This window comes from Trichoderma harzianum, assembly GCF_003025095.1.
Source record: "Trichoderma harzianum CBS 226.95 unplaced genomic scaffold M431scaffold_8, whole genome shotgun sequence".
NCBI classification, from domain to species: Eukaryota; Fungi; Ascomycota; class Sordariomycetes; order Hypocreales; family Hypocreaceae; genus Trichoderma; species Trichoderma harzianum.
In genome coordinates, this window is record NW_020209256.1 from 1,293,843 (window position 1) to 1,316,634 (window position 22,792).

General features: G+C 47.0%; 11 protein-coding genes across 11 annotated transcripts; 7 read left to right on the forward strand and 4 right to left on the reverse strand.

Moving 5' to 3' along the window:
- Positions 1-362: 362 nt before the first annotated feature.
- M431DRAFT_146589 (hypothetical protein) lies at positions 363-2,430 on the forward strand (the record flags this gene model as incomplete). The annotated part of the gene is made up of 3 exons (XM_024912740.1): positions 363-1,292; positions 1,383-1,672; positions 1,746-2,430. The coding sequence occupies 3 exons, from the start codon at positions 363-365 to the stop codon at positions 2,347-2,349; spliced, it is 1,824 nt and encodes a 607-aa protein (XP_024773142.1). The 3' UTR covers positions 2,350-2,430.
- A 286-nt stretch (positions 2,431-2,716) lies between these two features.
- On the forward strand, positions 2,717-3,358 carry M431DRAFT_509730 (hypothetical protein). The gene has a single exon (XM_024919344.1). It carries the CDS (start codon positions 2,735-2,737, stop codon positions 3,206-3,208), a length of 474 nt encoding a protein of 157 aa, XP_024773143.1. The 5' UTR covers positions 2,717-2,734; the 3' UTR covers positions 3,209-3,358.
- A 119-nt stretch (positions 3,359-3,477) lies between these two features.
- M431DRAFT_496765 (hypothetical protein) lies at positions 3,478-4,351 on the reverse strand (the record flags this gene model as incomplete). Its single annotated transcript, XM_024917522.1, has 2 exons — positions 3,478-3,534; positions 3,614-4,351. The coding sequence occupies 2 exons, from the start codon at positions 4,349-4,351 to the stop codon at positions 3,478-3,480; spliced, it is 795 nt and encodes a 264-aa protein (XP_024773144.1).
- Positions 4,352-5,773: 1,422 nt separating this feature from the next.
- On the forward strand, positions 5,774-7,938 carry M431DRAFT_6986 (hypothetical protein; the record flags this gene model as incomplete). The annotated part of the gene is made up of 12 exons (XM_024921797.1): positions 5,774-5,839; positions 5,900-5,927; positions 5,990-6,051; positions 6,112-6,302; positions 6,371-6,799; positions 6,858-6,909; positions 6,975-6,984; positions 7,035-7,164; positions 7,219-7,358; positions 7,429-7,542; positions 7,629-7,734; positions 7,791-7,938. The coding sequence occupies 12 exons, from the start codon at positions 5,774-5,776 to the stop codon at positions 7,936-7,938; spliced, it is 1,476 nt and encodes a 491-aa protein (XP_024773145.1).
- Positions 7,939-8,519: 581 nt separating this feature from the next.
- On the forward strand, positions 8,520-9,473 carry M431DRAFT_119286 (hypothetical protein; the record flags this gene model as incomplete). Its single annotated transcript, XM_024912065.1, has 1 exon — positions 8,520-9,473. The coding sequence occupies one exon, from the start codon at positions 8,520-8,522 to the stop codon at positions 9,429-9,431; it is 912 nt and encodes a 303-aa protein (XP_024773146.1). The 3' UTR covers positions 9,432-9,473.
- Positions 9,435-10,652, reverse strand: M431DRAFT_119288 (hypothetical protein; the record flags this gene model as incomplete). The annotated part of the gene is made up of 1 exon (XM_024912066.1): positions 9,435-10,652. One exon carries the CDS (start codon positions 10,650-10,652, stop codon positions 9,693-9,695), a length of 960 nt encoding a protein of 319 aa, XP_024773147.1. The 3' UTR covers positions 9,435-9,692.
- Positions 10,653-11,034: 382 nt separating this feature from the next.
- On the forward strand, positions 11,035-12,346 carry M431DRAFT_509732 (hypothetical protein). The gene is made up of 2 exons (XM_024919345.1): positions 11,035-11,224; positions 11,285-12,346. Exons 1-2 carry the CDS (start codon positions 11,163-11,165, stop codon positions 12,222-12,224), a joined length of 1,002 nt encoding a protein of 333 aa, XP_024773148.1. The 5' UTR covers positions 11,035-11,162; the 3' UTR covers positions 12,225-12,346.
- Positions 12,347-12,815: 469 nt separating this feature from the next.
- M431DRAFT_6990 (hypothetical protein) lies at positions 12,816-15,092 on the forward strand (the record flags this gene model as incomplete). Its single annotated transcript, XM_024921798.1, has 4 exons — positions 12,816-12,913; positions 12,982-13,055; positions 13,112-14,465; positions 14,540-15,092. 4 exons carry the CDS (start codon positions 12,816-12,818, stop codon positions 15,090-15,092), a joined length of 2,079 nt encoding a protein of 692 aa, XP_024773149.1.
- Positions 15,093-15,286: 194 nt separating this feature from the next.
- M431DRAFT_521615 (hypothetical protein) lies at positions 15,287-16,728 on the reverse strand (the record flags this gene model as incomplete). Its single annotated transcript, XM_024920475.1, has 5 exons — positions 15,287-15,504; positions 15,571-15,810; positions 15,882-16,288; positions 16,386-16,603; positions 16,688-16,728. 5 exons carry the CDS (start codon positions 16,726-16,728, stop codon positions 15,394-15,396), a joined length of 1,017 nt encoding a protein of 338 aa, XP_024773150.1. The 3' UTR covers positions 15,287-15,393.
- A 1,824-nt stretch (positions 16,729-18,552) lies between these two features.
- M431DRAFT_88751 (hypothetical protein) lies at positions 18,553-18,798 on the forward strand (the record flags this gene model as incomplete). Its single annotated transcript, XM_024923948.1, has 1 exon — positions 18,553-18,798. One exon carries the CDS (start codon positions 18,553-18,555, stop codon positions 18,796-18,798), a length of 246 nt encoding a protein of 81 aa, XP_024773151.1.
- A 2,382-nt stretch (positions 18,799-21,180) lies between these two features.
- Positions 21,181-22,101, reverse strand: M431DRAFT_89181 (hypothetical protein; the record flags this gene model as incomplete). Its single annotated transcript, XM_024923996.1, has 1 exon — positions 21,181-22,101. The coding sequence occupies one exon, from the start codon at positions 22,099-22,101 to the stop codon at positions 21,181-21,183; it is 921 nt and encodes a 306-aa protein (XP_024773152.1).
- Positions 22,102-22,792: the final 691 nt, after the last annotated feature.

Genomic DNA, 22,792 nt, shown 5'->3' on the forward strand with positions numbered 1-22,792 from the left:
TTCTTCATACAACCACGGCGAATCATTGTTCATGTATATATATATATATATATACTCTCCGTACACACATATATTCTGTAACAATTCTAGATCCTACATAGAATACGAGAATGCTGGACCTTTTCAGCCAATCAGATTATCTTTAGGCGACCAACTCTGCTCTAGCTACGGTTCCATCTGTTGACGAATAGTAGTAAAGCCGGCTATAGCTGTGGCACATAGTTTCGGGGACTCGGGGACTCGGGAACTCAATACCCGCATTCACACTTCTGGTAGAATGGTTCCGAATCATGATATGCATCTCCCTTTTAAATTTCACTGGAAGCTTGTATCCGTCTATTGTCCCCGAGTCCATCAATTCCATGGATCCTCCGGCACATCGGAAGAATATTGTCACACGCTCATCGCTGGCATGCCTCGCATGTCGTTCCCGGCACGTCAAATGCGACGGCAAGAAGCCTAGCTGCAGCCGGTGCGATGAGTCTGGAAGACTGTGTAACTATGCAAAGTCGCGCCGAGGTGGGCTTGGCCGCGCAGCACTTACACGACTCAGACAACTTGCTGCAGCGGAGAATCGGTCAGTTGGCAACTTGATACGGGCTACAGGCCCGCCAGCTATACCCGATGCCCGGCCGGAATCTGAGGTTGACGCTTGTCTTGATGTTATCGTCACCGGTACCACTCAAGACCCAATGCCGGAAAGACATGACCCGATACTGCTTGTACCGCCTACAGCGCAAGTCCGCAACCTCGGAGATGATGCCCTAGTGGATTTGTATTACAAGAACTTCCACAAATTGCACCCATTGGTTCTGCCCCGGAGACATATGATTAGGCTCTATCAAGATATAGACAGCCAACCAAGACTAGAGCCCCTCGTGGCTGTCATGCGCCTCATCGGACACCTCTACGGGTTCCGGGAATGGTCGTGTCTATTGCAGGACGCGGTGAAGGTCTGCTTCTCGCAGGCATCGCAAACCGACCCATTTATGGTGCAGTGCCGCGTCTTATACTCTATCTCTTTGTTCTGGTATGGGCATAAGAACGAGGCGAAAGTTGAAATGGAGATCGCCGCCCGACTCGCAATCGGGCTTGAAATGTTCCGGCGTCAATTCGCGACGGAACAGGCAGGCGAGGACCTTGTACTGAGAGAATGCTGGAGACGGACCTGGTGGATGCTGTACATTGTGAATGGCTACTATGCCGGCACAGTCGGCACACTGGAATTCGCAGTAATAGATGTTGAGGCTACTGTGGAACTGCCTTGTGAAGAATTCGAGTATGAATTAGGTGTGAGTACTAACCCTCATTGGTTCATACCCCAACTATTGTCACGTCCAAATCTGTTACGTATAGGGGCTTGCATAATAAATTGTCTGTAGGAAATCCCCGAACCGAAAACATTGGAAGAATTCGACTGTCGTGAGTTTTCTCTGGGCAATACCTCATTCTCATCCTTTGCATATCTTATTGGTGCTGCAAAATGTGTGGCATCTGCAGCACCAATGGCTATGGGAATTACACCTGAGGATGCCTCTTTGCATGTGATTCATACTGCCGATTCGATTCTCGATGGATGGTTGCTCTTATTACCAAGTGGTCGCAAACAAATCATGGATAAATCCGGCGAAATCGACGAACTCATGTTCCAAGCCAACCTCCTTATTCACGTGTAAGTTCATCAGACTTTGCACCAGTTTTAGAAACCGGAAAGATAAGCTGGTCATATGCTAAGTCCCCCACAGAACAACCATCAGTTTGCATAGACCGTTATCAGATCTGAGATTTAATACCGTAGAGGCTATTTCGAGTTGTGCTAGACAGCCTCCGCCGGAGCTCCCAATACCGGAAATGGTAAACGTGCATACCGTACGAGTGTTACGATCGATAGAGGCACAAATATGCCTTATGGCACTACCAGCGCGCCCTTTTCATCATACACCATTTGCAACTTGCATGATCAGCGAAGGAACGCTTGCACTCCTCTCAGCCTGCAGGTTCCTACTGAAGGGAAGAGAGCTATCAAGGGCCAGAGATCAGGTTCGCATGACAATTGGGTGCCTCAAGGCGTTGGGCGATATATGGCCTAGAACGGCAAGAAATCTACAAGAGATACAAAGAATTGCTCGGTGTGCACTGGGACTCAAAGAGGACACGCCTATTCCCACCATCAGCGACCCACCAAGCCTGTCAGACCCGTCAAGCAGTGAGAGACAGACGACTCAAGAGTCTGATATTTCCTCATCAATTGGCGATGTCACTGACATGATTAACACATTAGACGGTCCTTGCTCATGGTATTCGCTTGGCGACATAGATCCAGAGATGCCATGGTGGATGGATCAGTGAGGGTTTGAGAGACTATGCCCGCTAGGACCTTTTTTCTGGGGGAAAACACCACCGGCAATTTATCCGATACAAATTTCCGTCCTATTGCAGCAATTCCACCGTCCAAATTATCTCTAGATAAGTCTCTATATATGCATTCGCCACTCGCAAATCTCTCATTCTGAGCCCTTGGATTTATGCCTGATTATCGAGCGTGAGAAGTCGATGAGATTTGATACTCGTCCACTGCAACTTAAAGAATACACACGCATAATTGGTGTGAAATCACGCCATAGAACTTACCTGCGACTAATACAGCAGTACCAAAGTTCCACTTATCTCTCACCAGGACAATCATATTCTTCACCTGCACACACCCATCAGCTGAAACCAAGCAAATTTTACAATGTCAAAACATATTCCTCCACCTGGTGCCAAAAGCATCAATGAGATCCTTGCCGAGGCACGCACTCATCTCACTCGCGTAACTCCGGCCCAGCTTCTTACAGAATTGCAATCATCCTCATCTCACAGCCCAACCCACATTGTGGACATCCGACCAGCCGCACAGCGTGAGCGAGAAGGCGCCTTGATCTTTCCCGACGCGCCGCTATTCGACGCATCAACCACTGAGCATACAATTAACATTATTGAGCGCAACGTGCTGGAGTGGCGCTTGGATCCGCAAAACGAGGCCCGGATCAAGGAGATTGTGGACGAATTTGGATACGACACGCGGGTCGTCGTGTCGTGTTCAGAGGGCTACACAAGTTCGCTGGCGGCGAGAGAACTGCAGAAGCTGGGATTGTCGCGAGCAACAGATTTGGAAGGTGGGTATTGGGCTTGGAAGCGGTATTTGGATGACAGACAAGCATCTTAGCGCAGTAGCTGAGCCATTAAACTAGCATCAGTTGGTTGTTAGATCCAAGATCAGTCAAGATATTCGCATGAGGGCGTAACGTATCAAATATCACGATGAAGCTCAAAGATAGCTAGAAACAGCTTGTTGAGACTACTAATGAAAGTCTGCCTATGGTACATGTTTAGTTGCCATTGAGCAAATTTTTTTGAGAATTGAATATAAAGATGAGAAAATGCTGTGTTAAGATGTCTATGGCAACTATTAGAAATACGCCTAGATGCCCTTAATTAGCTGAGATATGCTGGAAATTGTGATGCCTTGCTGCGAAAGCCAATATCCAAACACTACACCAATAATTGGCAGTAAAGATTTGAGTATGATCCATAAAGATTTCATGGTGAGTAGGAAACAGAGCATATTGACCATGGTAAGCATATTCTTTCGGTCGTTGACATGTGGGAACGGCGTGTCCGGAATCTCCTTCCCAAGAAAATTACACAATGGAGCCCATCCATCCTCAAGGTTCAGCTCCAGTAAATTTTCTGGCGGAACAATCTTTCTCACTGCTGCATAGTGCTCGTCGTACACTGCTCGAGCATTGAGCCTTGTTTCATCTACATTGTGCGCTTTAAAGCTTCCAAACACAATGTACGGATGGGCAGTGAATGCAGTGATTCCCGTTACAGGTGCTATGAGCCGCTGAAAAAGAAATGCACGGACTGGTTGGAAGAGTGCCTGTAGTATTGCGGCATCGAAAGAAGCATACCATGACTCGAACGGGCGTTGGACTAGAATAACCTTGGCTGTTGGATATACCTTCGCTATATGTGATCCGTAGAAACCCGCAAAATCACTGACGACTTGATAATGCCCTAAGAATGCGTCCCAATCTGCCTTTGAGAAAGATGAGGATCCTTGGTTGCCACCTACATTCCACACAGGAAAGCAGGCACGCGACGCGCGTATAGAAGCCTCCCAATTTGTTGAATCGAAGACTTGTTCAGCTCCATGGTGAACATGGGAATAGCCTAGCTGCCGAAGTGCTGTGACAATAGACAGGGCGCCGCTCCGAGGAAGACCAAGGCAGAGGATACCTTCGCCTGAGGCAAGACTACCCTTGATGAGCTCGGGAGGAGGTGGTGTCGGTTGAACTGGGTTCATGCTGTTGATTACTTCTGAAGACACTTTAAGAGACATTCATTCAAGGGATGGTATTGATTCATGATGGATGAGGATTTTGCGAGTATTTTATCATTGCCTTGGGAAGTTTAAGTTGTGGAGAATGATCACTTACAATAGAGCTGATGTATATATCGTCTTTCCGTACTCCGTAGGCTTATCCTAAATAGTTAAATAACATAGCTATCACAGAGAAAGTTTGACCAAGTAAACTAGGGCGATGAACATGAAATACGGTATACTATTGCCTACGTCAGGAATAGCGGCATCTAGATCTTACTTTTGTTTGTAATGTAAATCAGAGTCTTCAAACATACGAGATTTTGGTGCATGGAAATTATATGTGCCGCTTACTGAAGTCATGAGCTGAGTAAATACGTAAGCGCTCGTGCAGTCTTCACTACTTATACCAACTGGATCAACTGAGTTATGTAACTCGTTGCAGGCAAATCCGAGAACTAAAATCCGGTTCTCCCAAGAATCATTTTGAGTTCACATACTATTTGGAATCAGATCTGGTACAAGGCCGTAAGCTGACGGCAACACAATTAACGACCAGGTACAGGACATCTCCCCAGCTTTTACTAATGCATATATTGCATCTGTCCCCATGGCGATTTCTATTATTCAGGATCTGTATAAATACAATAGACTGGGCTTCGTGAATTGAACTAATTGAACGTTTAAACTGCTGGATGTGCATCGATCTTGTAGGGTAAAGCCCTTTGAACCAGACCGCGACTGAATAGGTACATGCCAATCGTGCTGTAGCTGCAATTGGCAGTGCATATTTCAGCCGTTCATTTGACATGGAGCGTTATGATCCTCTGATTCGTTCCACAAATTAGTTTAATAGCTAGTGTTATCGACTTTCAGCCTTGCTTTAAGTGTTCCATATCATGAAACACTGCGCACTTGCGCTTAGTATCGCTGGATTACCGCACAAATCTGAGCCACAGTACCTTGTTTGCTACAACCTCGGCCGAAAAGTACACGTGTTTACCAACCTTTACGCCGCGTGGGTGAATCTGTCTTAATGAGTCCTAGTTCTCCTAGTTTAGTTGTAAACTAGTGGCTCTAAGATCAAGATCAGGGCGCCAGACACTCGTGCCGGGCATTTCGGCGGTATGATGAACCGTAAGATTTCGCGGGGTGCATGCACCATGCAGCACCGGGCTAAAAATTCCCCAGATTTCGAATAATCCGGAGAACTTGGGGATGCATATGCACCATTTGGCCAAGCATTCTAGATGGAGTTGTGTACATTATTACGCCATTAAGGCCCCTTGGATTGTTGGAGATCTTTTGGTTCTCTTGAATTTTACGGATTCACTGCTACATTGCTCTGTCTCCTTCTGCGACCTTTATCAGATTACCCCGTTAACGACAACAGTGTTCTTCACAATGCCGTCCACCGGCTGGTACACCATCGGTATCGCGTCGTTTGCATCAATCGGCACGTTCTTATACGTATGTGAACCTTTAGATACCAAGTTTCAGAAATCAGCTTCTAATGATAGCGGACAATAGGGCTATGATACGGGTATCGTAACTACGAGTTCGTATACTCCATTCTTCCCTGATATCCCTTTGTGAAACTGCGGCCAACGACATAAACAGCAATTGCCCATGCTAGTTGGGCGGCTTACATGGGCAACCCATCTTCTGCTCTCACGGGCGCTGTAAGTATCTCACTTGAACACTTTGATACTTGATATTCTCCTTTGACTAACAGTGGCAAGGTGGGTGCCATCTACATAGCCGGTGAAGCAGTCGGTGCCATTTCGCAAATCCTAGTTGCCGATAAGCTTGGACGACTTCGCTTTATGCAACTTGCAGCCGTTATCGTAACGATCGGGGCCATCTTGCAGACAGCATCGGTCAACATTGGCATGTTTCTCGCGGGTCGAATTATCTCGGGAGTCGCTGTTGGGTATGCATGAAAACTCTCTTCTTTCTTACGGGATAGCATAAGGCTAATTCTTACTGTACGCCTTTCAGAGCATTGAGTGGTACTGTGCCTGTCTACCTCTCAGAGATCGCACCCCCTAAAAACCGAGGACTTATCGGCGGTCTCTCCGGCGTGGGTCTTTCATCCGGTATAATGCTTGCGAACTGGGTTGGCTTTGCCTGTGGTTATGCTCCGTATGGCGCGGTCCAGTGGCGTCTTCCATTGGGCCTCCAGCTGCCCTGGGGCATCATCTTGTTCATAGGTTTGGCTACCTTCATGCCAAACTCCCCGCGCGAAATGATTCACAAGGGCAAGATCGAGGAAGCACGACAAGAGTTTGCGAGAATTCGAAGCGATCTGCATTCCCAGGAGCTACACGAAGAATTCGGGCTTATGCGAAGGCAAATCGAATATGAGCGGTCGCGTGAACTCACCTCGTTTCGTGAGATCTTCAAGCTATATCGACATCGCGTCTTAGTGTATGTGCTGGAACCTCCACAGAGTACCTTTGAGTCAAACCATTAAATTTTCATTTAGGTCTGTTAGTGTGCAGGTGTTAACGACTGTGACGGGCGTCAATGTCATTCAGGTTAGTATTTTTTTGCCCTTCGACAAGATTGGACGATGCTGGGATAAATTCTAACTAGTCTTCAGTACTATCAAAGTGAGTACACTAGTGACTTGATCATCCTTCGGCATTCTAACAACAAATAGCAATCCTCTATAAATCCTTGGGCATTAATTCCCAGACTATACTCGCGCTCACTGCGGCGTGGGGAACGTGTGCTTTCATCTCTAACGCCATCGCTGTCAACTTCCTTCCCGATAAACTAGGCCGTCGCAAGTAAGACTCTCACTCTAATACCCAAGGATACAACTTCAACTAACATGCATCCAGAATGCTTCTCTTCGGGCTGGCTTGTGTCATTGTCACCGAGATCTATGCCGCTATTATGCAACTCAAATTCCAGAACACGGATAACCGTGTCGGCAAGGGATTTGCCATTCTAGGGATCTTTCTATTTGTTGTGTGCTACTGTGAGCACCATCTTAACATTTCTTTTTTATTTTGTCCGCGTGTGGGGAAATGCTAACATTCTTCATATAGATAGCCTCATCAATAGCACTACTTGGTTGTACGGGTCAGAGGTCCTTCCCATGACTATTCGAAGCCGAGTCATGGGCGTCGCTGCTACGGCTCATTATGTAGTCAATGTTGGCAGTAAGTCCAGTCCTCATATTCGCTTTCACGTTTGCTCGCTTCGTTCAATCCATCCATCGTTGCGTACTAACGCCGGGTCTTCTTAGTCACCGAGGCTGGCCCCAGTGCCTTTGCCACGATTCATCAGAACTATTACTATGTCTTTGTCGGGTGTTGCACTGTTTACTGGTTCATCATATATTTTTACTACCCGTGAGATTCTTTCCCTCATGAGAATGGTTATGAGGATGATGCTGATTATCGCACAGGGAGACGAACCAGAAGACTCTCGAGGAAATTGCCGCCGCATTTGGTGACCGTGTTGTGGAAGTCGATGAGCAGGAGGTGGTTGCTGAAGGAGTAGCATTCGAGGGCAAAGCCATCGCAGGGCACATCGAAGATCCGGTCGATGCCTAGCTCGGAAGGCTTTTTAATGAGGGCATTGAATGAGGTTGCGATAACGACGCTACCGCCTGCTCAGAGATGGATAAATAATGTCTTTATATGGATAACTATAGTAAATATGAATTGTGTTTGATTAAAAGCTTTGCTTGTGCCATGGGCTTTGAATCATGAACTCCCATAGTCAGCTTCCATCTTATTAATCCACTGCTTGATTTACCTGTGGTGTAGCCATAACATATACTTCAGTATTACAAAATGACCAAAAGGCTCTTTGCTGCACAATTGTATCTACTCCGGTGCATAATGATGATGCCCCGAACCGTGACGCAGGTTGGTTGATCAGGCATTTCCCGCTTCCTCCGCACCGGCACTTCAATCCTCCGGATATCCCATTGGAGCTCTATTCGTGCCTACAACTTCGGAGATGCACTATGACATTGCTATAAGTGGGGAGCTACAGTCGTAGCAAATAATGGAGCTTCAAAGGCAGCTTCTAGCAACCGATATTGCTCCTCCAGTCGTCGACTCTCTTCTCCCTTTCCCTCAACCTCTCACTTCTTTCTGGACTAATCTTTCCCCTTATCAAAGAAATCATGACTGCAATTTCGAAGAACGAAACAAATGGAGCCAATGGCAAGGCAGACAACTTGAAAACGAACCGTGCCAAGCTCATTGTGGATGCTGCGTACGAGGGAGGATACGCAATCCCGGCCGTCTGTTGCTACAACCTCGAGGCTGTAGTGGCTACAGTTCGAGCAGCCGAGGCCAAGCGTTCGCCAGCACTCATACAGCTCTTCCCATGGTCAATTGAATACGCAGATGGGCTACTTTTGCACGCAGCGGCTGAGGCCGCGGATAAGGCGACGGTGCCAATCGGAGTGCACATGGACCACGCGCAGGACCCTGAAATCATCCGGCGGGCGGCAGATCTAGGCGGATTTGACGGTATAATGGTAGATATGAGTCATTACGAGCGTGAGGAGAATATGCGCTTGAGCAAAGAGCTCGTTGAATACTGCAATGCTCGTGGTATCATTACCGAGTGTGAGCCGGGTCGCATCAACGGCACCGAAGATGGCATCCAGGACACAGAGGACTTGGAGGAGATCTTGACAACGCCAGAGCAAGCCGAAGAGTTTGTCGCTCTGGGGATTGATTGGCTCGCGCCAGCTTTCGGTAACGTTCATGGCGCATATGGACCCAAAGGACCTCAACTCGACTTCCCACGATTGGAGCGCATTGCCGCTCGCGTAGGCTCACGAGTGCGGCTGGTTCTACACGGAGCACACGAGAAATACTTTCAGGCCGAACTACTCGCCAAATGCATTTCTTACGGCATGGCTAAAGTGAACATTAACGGGCCAGTAGCTGCGGCTTATATGGAAGTCGGTGCTAGGTTGACAGGCAAGGAGGGGCTGACAACGGTCATGGAGGAGCAGACAAAAGCGATGCAGCAGGTGATTGAAGACCATATGGACTGGCTCAAGTCAGCCGGCAAGGCGTGAATTGTGTCGCTGTATTTTACTACCAAAGACTAGAAACCATTCGAAACCTATGTAGATGTTGCAGTCTTACAAATGAAGATATTCGCCCTCTTGATTCCCATATCCTCAGTGAGAATGATTGTTTCTGAAGATTAGATGTACTCTCCAAATAACCATCCAAACTTGACTTCGTTTTATAACCAAGCCTCTTTTAAATGCTAACAAGTTATACACAATTACTCTATCAGGTACCCTATTAGCTTTCACTTCCACACGCTCCTACTATTTGGCCTCCTCTAACGTTTCGATGTAGTCTTTCACCGAGTTGACAAAAGATGTGTCCTGCTTCATCCCAAGTGACAGAGCCAAAGAGTTGTCGAAGTCATCTGCCCAAGAGTATAATGTGGATTTTAAAGAAGGAACATCCTCTTCTCGCACAAAGGCTAACTTGTCCTTTCCTCCAACCTCCTCCAAAGCATCCAACATATCTTGGATGGTGACTGCAAACCCTGGCATATTGAGGACCCTTCTGTGTGTTGGAAGGGCATCACGAGGGAAGTTGAGTGCCACAAGAATGTTATGCACCAATGTCTTAGGAGAAGACATCCAGTGCCGCCATGCGCGATCCTTTAGGGGCACAACGCATTCCTCTCCATTCATGGGTTCTCGAATAATGCCTGACAAGAAAGCGGAAATAGCCTTGCTAGGTGCGCCAGGTCGAACCGAGATGGTCGGGAAACGGAGAGAGAACCCATTGATCATTCCCCGACGGGTATAGTCGTTGATAAGTGTTTCGCAGATGACTTTCTGGCAGCCGTAGGACATCTCTGGGGTTGTAATATCCCTCTCGGTAACATTGTGCTTTGGTACAGGGGTGCCGTAGACAGCTTCGCTGGAGGCGTAGAGGACTCGAACTCCAGGGCATGTCTTTGCCAAATTATTCAACAGAGTCCATGTTGCAGTTACATTGACGCGATAGCCCAGGTCGAAATCCGCTTCAGCGGCCGAAGACATGACTCCATGGAGTAAAACGGCGGCGTCAAGGTCTTTAGTAACGACACTCGTAGGCGAGTCAATGAGGTCTGCTTGGATGGTTTTGGCCTTCTGAGGATATTTGACGCCTCGAGGAATGGGAGGCTCAATCACATCCGTCAGAATAAGATCGTGCGAACCATCATCCAGAAGAGCTTTGGACACAATCTGTCCTATGAACCCTGCAGCGCCAGTGATGAGGATCTTCATATTGTCTTTGTTTGGAGCAATATAGGTAACAATTATCTTTACTGGAGTAATAGAGGTAACAAACAAGCCAATTGAGTTTTCTTTGTAACAGCTCTGTCTTCCGTGTTCGTGCCTCTCTCACTTGGGTTGTATTTACCCTGATATTCTGGATGATTGAACTCCCCCTCTTGCAACACTAGTCTCCAATACTAACATTCGGCTGGTTTCCGGGGGTGGCTATTCTAGTTCCACTTTAGCGAGGCTCCGGTTGTGTTGATGCGGCGCAATCATCCACCGTAAACAAACCGGCGTGATCTCGAGCCGGCACAATGTTCCACCAGATATTGAAGAGCTTAGCTCGACAAAGTCGGGGCTCCGAAAATGAGGAAGTTGAGCTATCAATCTATTTTCCGGGTGGCGAACTGGCATCGCGATTTATATACGGAAGAGTGAGTAATTGGAACGAGAGAGTCGAACATCAAAACTACCTAAGCTTGGTAACAAAATAAACACAAGCTTTCTCTGCCCACCATGAGCGCCACCCAAACAATCACCGCCTCTCCGGCATCCGTCCGGGTGTTCAGCCCATTTAAGTGAGTCCTTTCATTCCTCAGAGTATCCCGGTGCTATTTTCTAATCGAAATACACTATAGATTAGAAGGCCAATATGGTGATTTTCGAGATGATCTAGTTGCCCAAGGATATGCAGTCGTCAAAGGCGCTGTGTCTCCCGACAGGGCTAGCTACTACCAGCAAAAGGCCTTCGAATGGCTCAAGTCTTTTGACGACTCATTGGACTTGGAAAACCCTTCGACCTGGAAAACGGCGCAACTCCCAGTTCAAACAGACAAGAACACTTATGAAAACTACGGAGTCGTTCACGAGCGTTTCATGTGGGAGGCGCGTATGGAGCCCGGGGTCATCGATGCCTTTGCAAAGGTGTGGGGAACTGAAGAGCTGCTTGTCTCGTTCGACTCACTTAATGTCACTCTTCCCAATCTGAAGACTGCTCGTGCTCCTTGGCCACATGTCGATCAGGCTCCTCGGAAGCGTGGTATGCACTGCGTCCAAGGGATCATTAATCTGAGCCATGCCGGGCCCGAAGATGGTTCATTGGTTGTTATTCCCGGTTCACACGCTTTGGTTGAGGAATTCTTCGACACTCAGACTGATTCCGGGACTTGGGAATGGCGAGACAATCGCTATTTCAACGACAAGGACATGGAGTGGTTCCGTAAGCATGGCCTCAAGCCGCAGCGGGTTGCTGCTGAGCCAGGAGATTTGATCCTCTGGGATTCGCGTACCATCCACTGGGGTGGCGAGCCTACAGAAAAGAGCCAAACCATTCGCACAGTCATTTATGCTGCCTATGCACCGGCAAAGCTGGCCTCCAAAGAAGCGCTTCTGGAAAAACAAAAGGTCTTTGCGGCCAATGGGGCTACCACTCACTGGCCACACGACAACATCAAGCTCCGAGAGCTGAAGGCCGTACTACCCAATGGAACAGCAGACCCTCGTGATAGATCTGCCCCGCGCGAGAAGCCTGAACACACCGAGAAACTGTTAAGGTTGGCAGGAGTTAAAGCTTACTAAAGAGCTTGATGAGGAGTGCCATCGTATAGCAAAGCAAGGTTCAGCCACCGGGGTCTTCTTTCATACATGTAATCTACAGCTCAAATTATGTTACCATTAGTTAAACACAAATTTACATGCACCCGTTCTAGTAGGAAACATTAAGTCCTTCAGCCTTATGTTTACAACGAGTCCAGCTCTTGCTTTTGGACGTAGTAACCCACACCTAACCTTCTCGGCTCAGGAGAACGCGTCAACAATCCTTGGTAACATTCCGCGACATCATTGCGCCGGACTGTCCGTAGGCTAGTCTTTAGTAGCCGTTATGTGTGGCTCTCGCGCTCGAGGAGCGAGTCAGGCCAAGCACAGCTGATGACTGCTGGACCGATCCCAAGTGCTTACCCCGCGCTATTCCCCAGAGACCATTTTGAACTACAGAATTCCTGTGGGGCTAGGAAGGCAAGAAGGGTGAGGGGAAAGTTGGGGATTCTGCAAGTCGGGGGTCGTATGAGCCGCCATTTGGTTGACGGTGATTTGTTCAGGTATACCAACCTTTTCTCGTAAAAGTTTTGGCCTCTTTTTGAGATACTCATATTTTACTGAAGCGTCAAGATGATGGGAAGTGGGAGACAAAGCCCTGACATGTCGGGTGATCGGGATTTTGAGTCGGGCGAGCCGCCAAGTAAGCGGCCGAGGGTGCTTTCGAAGGCGTGAGTGTAACCCTATTCTGTTGGAGTATGCATTTGTCGGCCTGTTCCTATTGACCAATCGATAACAGCTGCGAAATCTGCAAGATGAAAAAATCACGATGTGATAGCGGTCGTCCACAATGCGACACATGTCGCCGGAAAGGTAAAAATTTCGCGTTGCCTCGGTTTTCTTGTGAGAGATGCTCATTCATGGCATAGGTCTAAACTGCGTGTACCGTGAAAAGGGGCAGCCAGGATTGCGTCCCGGGTACGGCAAGGCGATTGAACAGCGGCTCACACTGTTAGAAAATAACATGGACAAGATCAATCAGTCTATCCAGGACGTGTTGAATTATGTGCGAACCGAGTCTGTTACTAAAGCTTCTGCACCAATGGCCGATGATAATCTTGGAGGTTCTTCTCTTGATCTTGAGACCATCGACAAGGCCAGTCATTCCGCTGGGGACGTCCCAAGTCCCATCCACAGGGATATGGTAGCGACCACTCCCCTCCCGCCAGTGAATAACATCATCTCGGCCGATACGACTGTTGAGGGGCCCCAGATATGGTCTGTTTCTCAGCAACTGCCAGAAGTGAGGTCGCTCACATCAACTCCGGCAGATACTATGACCAATCAATTGCGTCCTTCTCAAACTCTAGCTTCTGTTGGCAGCGGACTACCTTCTCAGGAGATCATGGACGAGCTTGTGGAGTTATTCTTTGACCTCGTTTACCCGTGGGCTCCATTATTCTTCAAACCCAGTTTTACAGCCAATATGTACGCATCGGAGCGACAAATTCTCTTACACGGCATTGTCATAGTTGTTTTTCGCTTCTGGAGAAAGCCGGATCCGCCATTGGAGGCCCGAGAGGCATATGTCAAGGCGTCCCGTGATTTCATTCTATTGAAGACTATTGATACATGCACCCTAATCTCAACTCAAGCTTTAACCCTTCTTGCCATTGATACAATGGGTCAGGGACAGGGACCACGTACTTGGAACGTAATGTCCATGCTCGTCACTGCCGCCAAACATCTGGGCTTGTCAAAGAACCCTTCTTCCTCAACCGTCGAAACAAATACCCCGCTAGTCCGAAACGAAGATCCGGATGATGGGCTAGACTCATCAATTATTGAGATGGAGGAGAGACGACGTCTATTCTGGGTCATATACAGCATCGATCGCCTCTCCAGCGTATCCCACGGCCAGCCTGGTGGCACAGACACGAGAAATATCCGGTTACCTTATCCGGTAAATGACGAGGACTGGGGCCAGTCGGTACCACCTGAATGGTTTCAGGCAACAGGAGCGATTAAGCAATCACAGGGTTATAATGCCTTCAATCTTTGGCGCCACTACATCGATCTGTTAGCCTTGTTAGACCGGTCTAACCAACTCTTGATTCAACCCGTCAACTACTCTCTGCCAGCTCATTGTCAGGAGTGGCAGAGTAGTTTTCGGCGGTTGGATATCAATCTAGCCACCTGGTTCGAGAATCTCCCAACAGAAGTCCGAGAGCCGCCTCCTGACTTCAATCCCATGTGGACACTGGTTCACGCTACGTTTCATCTGTATAGCCCCCCTTGCTTGATTCCTTTTTCCTTTTCGATACTCACGTAGGTACTAATGACTGTGAGAAATGCAGTATAAATATTCGCATGTATACGGTTGCGGCGTTTCCATCGACATCCTCTCCCTATTTGAGGCCATCGCCATCGGCCCGCGCTCGCTGCCGCCAGGCTGTCAGAGATATCGCATCACTAGCATCTTCTGTTCCGCCTCAGAAATTGGAACAACTAGGTCCTTTGTTTGCTTTCGTAGTTTGGGTCGCTGCTAGGAGCCTAATTATACTATGGACAACGGGACACGAGAACACATACGGTTCTATGCCCACCGATTTAGAACCATTGCTCAGTAGCTTGCGACAATTGTCGATTCCCTGGCCGTGTTCTCAACGGTATATCAATCTTATTCAGCTGATTTTGGATACCAAGAACAATCCGGGTGGGCCTACGGGCTTGGAAATCTTCAACGATACCAGGCGGACAGCTTACGGGCTCCAGAACCGTCTCAGTACTTTAGCCGACCCCCAAGTTCCGGAATTTGACTTCCTAGATATGCCTATCTTAGACATGAGTGAAATGTCTGCACCTTGGAGTAGTACATTTGTTGCAGATGTCGATGGAGAATGGCTGTGATGATTGAAGTCTTGACTGAGATCTCGCTTTTCTCATGCCTCGTCCCCTAAACAGATATAAACGGGCTGAGAGGTATAATAACCCCCTTATAATCACATAATTATTTATTCAGTGCTACTATGTTTAGTTCTGGATCCTACACCTCGGTGAAATATACAGCATTTGCAACTCTACTTGCGATATATGACCCCGTGGACAATCCTTATTCTTATTTCCATATTTTGTGCCAATTGCTTTCTCCGTCTCTATGTCTTGGTATGATAGAAGGGATTGGATTCTTACACCCGATGGGCATAACCGTTTAATCCTGTTCAACTTCACGCACTTGCTCCATCACTAAACTAAGCAACTTACCTTTTTCCAAAGCCGACCGTACATTGCCAATGGTCCACTCTTCCATCTTGGTTTTAGTCTTCACTCATCCCACTTGGATTAGTATTCCCATCTTGTTGAAGAATAAACGAGCTACAGTACTGACCTCGACTGTCGACGTCCCCATATGGGGTAGTAGACATACATGTGGATTAGACACCAGGCCAGGATGTATGTTCGGCTCCTGCTGGTAAACATCTAATCCAACGGACAAAACCTTGCCAGTATTTAGGGCGTCGACAAGAGCAACTTCATCCATGACACCTCCTCTGGCAGTGTTGACAATGACAACACCTTTCTTCATTTTATCGAACTCTGGAGTAGAAATAATATTCCGAGTTCCCGACTAAGTTGAACCACCAGATCAGTTTCGTCCAACACACAGTTTGCAAAATGGATATCAATATGTGGACTCACGTTAAGCGGCAGGTTCAGACTCAGCACATCGCTTCTTGCCAGCAGATCCTCAAAGCTCACGTATTCTGCACCGTCGGCCTGCTCCGGGTCCAGCTGCTTCCTATTGTGGTATATAACGCTCATGCCGAAAACTTCAGCTTTTTTCTTCAGATTGCGACCGATACCTCCCATTCCTAAGATACCAAGGACTTTACCTTGTGGATCATGACCGAGAGGAGGTGGCGGTACGGCTCCCTTCCACGTTCCATTTCGTATCGCCATAATGCCGTTATTGAACCCTCGGAGCGCGGCAAGGATCAGAAAGATGGCGGTGTCGGCCGTAGCGTCATCGACCACGTTGGGGCAATTTGAAACAAGAATTGAGCGTGCTGTACATGCGGAAACATGTATATTGTCATAACCAGCGCCTGTATCCACCATGATAGATAATTAGACAAAAACTTTCCAAGTCGGCCATTCGAGCCCAATACATGTTTCTGTAAACTTTCTAAGAACATAACTCACCATTGTGACATATGAACTTTAAGCTCTGGGGCAACGCTTGGATGAGTTCTTCGTCATATTTTCCTGTGACGGCAAGGCTAGATGGTGCCCGGTCACAAATTACGACGACGCCGTCGAGTCTGCCAGATGTGCATTCCTCAATAAACTCAGCTCGATTCTTGGCTTGAGCAGTGACCAGTTCTGCAACATCGGAAAGGGCGTTCCAGGAAGCCGTGGCGCTGCAGCGGCTCAAATGTTAGCCGTGTCATCAACTTTGAATTGTCAGACACAATGCAGAAGCTACTATTATAGGCTGCACTCACTGGTCAATCTTACCAAGTAACAAAGCCTTAGGTTTGCCCATTGTTCAATGTCTAATTTGCCGAGATGCTTCTTTCTAAGGTATGTGAATTCTGAATAAAACAGCTCTCATGTTTAGACTTTGCTCAAAGACTCAATCTAATAACCCTTGGCGCGAACCGCCTGTTCATAATGCTGCAGCCTTACAGCTCGGCACATCAATACGCCGATTCGATATCCCCGCCGGGGACAGGACCGTGCCGGACCCGAAAGTGGGCTCGAGCTGCCGCTCAGGCATGCCTAGCACCGGGGTCGGCATATGTACTGTAAGTACATGCATGTTGTCTTCATGCCGATACATCAATCAGTTTACACATCTGATGAAACCGGAGGCATTCACCATCGGCGCATGTCTAAATAGGCGGATACATGATTTGATTGCAGTTGGGCCAACTAAGCTTATGTGAGACAGGCTCACAACATTATCTAAAGCCGTGAAGAAGCTCGACAAGAAGACCATCAACACGATCTTGAGGACGGGCTACCAATGTAGAGCTTGTGATAAAAATACACTCAAAGCCAATAGTGAATTAATTTGAACAATATTTATCAACATTGCCCAAATGCTAATCTAGGAGCTGGTATATGCCTATCACTGGCAAAAGAAATATATTTGCCTTGAAGGTAATGGGTGTACAGGTATTCCGGTAAGAAATCAGATTTGGCTGCGACGGTGTCTTGCGTCTTTTCCGGCAGATTACGGAGTAGGCGGTTTCATGGTTTTAGCCAATTTGCGGCTGTTCTTCTCTTGTTGCGCTCTTTGCGCATGAGGTAATAAACTCGATGGATTGTGTGCGATTGAGCTAAATACCAGTACCCTGGTAGAAATCTAGTGGCGGAACAGTGAGCTTTGAGCAGCGGAAGAGGCCAATATGTGGAGACTGCTCCGTGGTTACTTTGCTTCACTGTTTGATGCTACCCAACTTATCATGCCACTTGCCTCCCTTGAATTATCTCCCCTCCTACATTCTAGAAGCAGCTGGGATTCCTGCGGTGTCGGCTGAAATGGATCCCTCATGGATCCCAATACCCGAGGCTATGGAGCGCAAGTGGATTGCTGTCAAGGGCACGCCGATGAAAGTGGCCTGATTTCTCTTCCGCCACGTGTGTCAAATCGGAGACTACCATCCAATTTGGGAATCAGGGGCCAGGTCCCCCTATCAAAACCTTTAATAAGAACGTACCTAAAACTATTTTGCCCGGAGACGCTGGGCTTTCTCGATCCAGTAAGACATCACGCAGCGAAAAGTTAAACTTTTGGGCGCGAAGATATGGACTGTATTACGAAAAAATTGCAGCGTCTTCTTGCATGTCCCTGCATGGGAGAATAAACCTTCATCCCTTTGAGCGCGCCTCATTAAGTGGAGAATCGGGCAGAGGCCGGAGAAGAGATGGAAGTGGGCTGTAACACGGAGTAGCAGAATGTTATATCAGTTAGGCTGTCACAGTCACATGCGACAAAAAAATGATGACGGGACTTCTCACGGTTATTTCCGTTTTTCTTCCCTCCCTCCCTCTTCTCTAACTTTTTTCTCATTCTTCTTCTTATTTCTCAGGCGCTTGTTATTTGTTTTAGTCTCCATTCCTCTTCTCTTTACCCAAAATACCCAACGTTCCTGTTCATATTGTGCTGAAGGGTGATTTCATTTACCATTCACGACTCTCTTATTATCGACCATCTTAACAAGAAACAACGAATCCAAACAAACAAATAAACACACAAAAAAACACCGCAAGGAAGCGACCAACCTTCTCCCCTCTATCCATCCGTGAATACGACTCCGACAAAGCCGCCCTCGATCCCACGTCTCTTATTGTCGATACCAACATGAAGCTCACACGCGCTATTTCTTTGACCAACTTCATGGTCGCCACTTCAGCGCTCGGCTTTCAGGTCTTCGTCCTTTACCCTTGGCACAAAGAGCTGGACAACGGGTTTGAAGACCTCAAGAAGGAGCACATGAAGGTCCTCGACGCAGTTGGAAAGACCGTAAGCGAGCAGCAGCGAATGGCCTTCACGAACAGGCTCAGCGAGCTCAAGACAGAAAGCTCTCGACGATGGTGGTGGATGTAAAGGAGCAACAAACACGAAGGGAAAACATCCAGAGGCCAAGTTGCCCCTTCAAAAACACAGCGGTATAAACGGATTATCAACGTCAACGTTCTTTACTACACGACGTATAGTTTTCACGAACGATGACAAAATCTACATTATATGGCGAACACATAGATACTTTTCTCTTGGGAGAAGGTTTTTCGGCGAAAATTGTTATTCTGGTTTGAATTGTTCAATGCCTCATTCTTTATCAGGTGTATATTAACTAGATTTCCTGCTAAATACTCGCTAGCGACTTAATATATCATTTTGTTCACTATCATATAATATCTGCATATGTTTGTATCATCTCCCATTGCCACAAGTAAAGAGCCATTTGGAAGTGTTGTTAACATCTATTTGCCTTGTATTGAGTGTACAAACCTCTGAGTATAGGACGTATATCACCCTGTGCGCTTTGTGCGGACGGCCAGTCTATACGTAGTATGCCCTACATTCGTTCGCATAACTAGCAACAAGTCGGGGTATAACAAAGTCCAGATGGTCGGTCCATCCAACTAATACGAGTTGAAAAGGGTGTCACTTCGGAGTACACATGGCGTGTCTTGGTTGACACGAGTTAAAGCCGAGTTTTGCGGCCAGCGACTGTGGCTCCGGGTGAAAGGTATGTGGCCCTCCTTGTGAAGATGGTGACTGCTCTATCGCGACTATTTAATTGGACATGATCGAAGCCAAATAGATCAGATCGATCCATATTCTCAATCCGGTGTTTATGAGATGAGCAACAAGCCCTATGTAGGCAGAAGATTTCGTGGTTTTGCTACTTCAACTGGATACCAGAATGCCTTTTGAGAGGCGCACATATCATAAGATTGGAATTATAGCAGGCCTATCGATAGATATACTGGACAATTTTGAGTACCTATCTTTTCTAAGTCAATAGATATGATACCAGGGTACATCTAAATTGCCACGATCGAATGATGCCGCTACCCCGTCTCTCACTAGACTTGAGCTAGGATGCATCAACAGCCGTCAAGATAGATAACCCTTCTCCATAATTAAACTGCAAATTTGAACTCCCTAAATAGTAACTCAACGTCTCATATAACGGCTGGCTAGCCGACCCTCAGATGGAATAGAAGCTGCCACAAACTTCCGAAGCAAGAACAAGAGATCACTCGCCGCAAAGTCCTACATTAGAAGAGGGTGGGCTCCTGCGTAACGCTAACTTGACGAATTTAGCTGCCGCATCTGATCCGTGCTTCCCCAGAGCACCCCATACGTGCGCAACACTAGCCACGTTTGATGATTCAGCCTTGTCTTAATACCATGGGAGACCAACTGCACATATCTATACAGGTGAATTGGCCACCTGTAAACCATAGGCTGCCATGAGAGCTTCACGACACCGATAGACTTTTTAAAGTAGAAATCAGACGGTATAACTATCTAAATTATTAGAGAGCGTCATTCCTTCCACCTCTTTTACCAAACCCATATCATTGTCAGAGCCATATATCTGATCACTTACCCTGAAATTGTCCGTTTTCCGCTATGTTCTCTGCACTTCCATACCACGACATGAAAACAGGCACATGGACTAGCTCATCTATAACTATATACCAAGTGAATAAGAAGTGCAATTTTAGAGGCTTCCTCCCTGGGAAATGCATTCCTCTCACGTCCCAAGTAATCTTATTGGTGATTCCAAGTTATCTTGAGGATTCATGCCATTGGAGAAGAAGTCAGTTCCAATAGCATATCTGAAGATATCCTATCCAGTCGACATCAGTGTCAAGTGGGGGGCTTGAGAACCCTTGATCTTGTGGAGCCGTCTAATGAAGCGTCACACCAAATTAGACATCATTCCTCCCAAAGACTGTTTTTATATCCGGGACTTTACAGTTCGATGTTGGTACCCGTTTCTGTTCGGTTAGTAGCCACTGCGTTCTTAGTACGATTATCAGCCAGGTAATTAATTACTGACAAAATCTCTAGCTTGGAATTCGGGAGAATCTGTTCACTGGATAGTGAGCCTCATTGGTGTTGCCATTACATTGACTGGCACTCTTATTACCACGCAGATGATTTGCGTCTACCTACAGTTTAGCAATCTAGAATAGAGAAGCAGATCCACCAGTCTGTAATCACCTATTGCTCCAAATGGCACACCGCTGCAACATTATAATTGTCCCGAAAGGACATCTGTTATCTCTGCTCTGCAAAGCATCATCGAAGCGGGAGCCTTGTTTTACTTAAATTGACATAAACATATGGAAGAAATTTCTTCATTTACTTTACACAAGTATCATCTAGAATGTAGTACTTGCGAATAGAGAGAATCAGAGTTGTCATTTTTTAGACTGCTAGCTGTATCTCCCTAGACTCATTGAGTTCTCAAAATGGCTGGAACCGGCTAGGATCCTGTTTTATAGTTGATGAGATTGAGGCCGCCGGCCGACCAAGGATAGATTCGACCGATTTCGTGTATCTGTCATAACGCCCAGCCTCAACGAGCTTAACCATAGTTAGAATATGGTTGTAGACATGAGATGGTAATGTCACATTGTTGAACACTTTCTCAGTCCAATCGTCGAGTTGAGCTGGTATATACTCAACGGGACTCCCGATTGCATCGGAATACTCCTTGGCGAGCTCAAACATGTCGGAGTTTGGTCCAGTCAGCTCAACGCTTTTGCCGATATGTTGACTTGGATTGAGCAGAATTTGCACCGCAACCTCTGCAACGTCGTTGCTAGCTATTGGAGATATACGGCCTTTACCGAAAGGCAATCGTATAGTCCCGGATTGTTTGATGCTGGCGGCAGGTAGTTGCCAAAAGAGAAAGTTTTCCTGGAACACAGTTGGTCGAAGATGTGTCACTGGCAGACCAGACCAGTTGAGTGTTTGCTCGCTCAGCCATTGCAACTTATGCTGAGCTGAATCCGTTGTGTGAGTCAGATCCATTTCAGCAACCGTCATTTGAGACATGTTGACTAGAACTTCGATGCCGCTTGTAGCTCTTGCTGCTGCAGCCATCACCACTGTCGCCTCTAGATAATCGGCAGAGACGCTGGTGCAGAAAAAGACTTTTCGACAGCCTTGGAGAATCGGAAGCACCTCCTCTGATTTTAAGAGATCGGCTACAACAACCTCTGCGCCCAACGAACGCAATTTATCGGCTCTGCTGTCATCCTGCCGCACAAGTGCGCGAACTGGGAGATTGGCAGCTCTCAGTAATTCCACCACACGCCCTCCGACGCCGCCAACCCGGCCAGCTGCTCCAGTTACTAGAATAGGGGCTTCCAGGTCCGACATGATAAAACTAGCGACCGAATGTAGGAATATTTATTGCTCAAATGAATTGTGGTGTTGAAGAAACTGGTATTAGAGAAGGCATATACCGCGGCTGCGTTAATGGGATATATATATACCTCTCCTCAACCGAGAATATGATATCATTTCTAATCATCAAGCCGAGAGTAACGCTCCTTGACTGAGATCCTCGAGTCATTTGTCATCCCTACGTTTAATACGAATGAGCGTTTGAAGCGTTACCAGGAATATCTCAGACTTTAATGTTGTAGACCGGTTACAATTGGCTGAGTGTCATCGCCTACAATTTCTGATTACTCAACGTGATTTTTTGTTTACTCATCTGTTATTGCGCATAACCATAGTAGAGAAGCATCAATTCCTCTAGGCTTAGTCAAGATGAAGTATTATCTTCTCTCAATGAGCTCACCTGCCGGAATTAAGTTCCTTGTTCTTTGACAACCTTGTTGAACGACTTAACGCCATGGAAACTGCAATGAGCAGATAATTTCTCACACTATAACGTCTACTGGTCGGTTAGTTTGTTCAATCTATTTGGCTAAAAACAAGGGATGTAGTACCGATCTTGGTCATCGCCTTTCGTTGGAGAGTAGAGTGTCTCTGTGGCCAGAGGTACGCTGCGTCATGATACGTGATGGTAATTATTAGTCTTTTGAAAGATCATTGGGAAAAA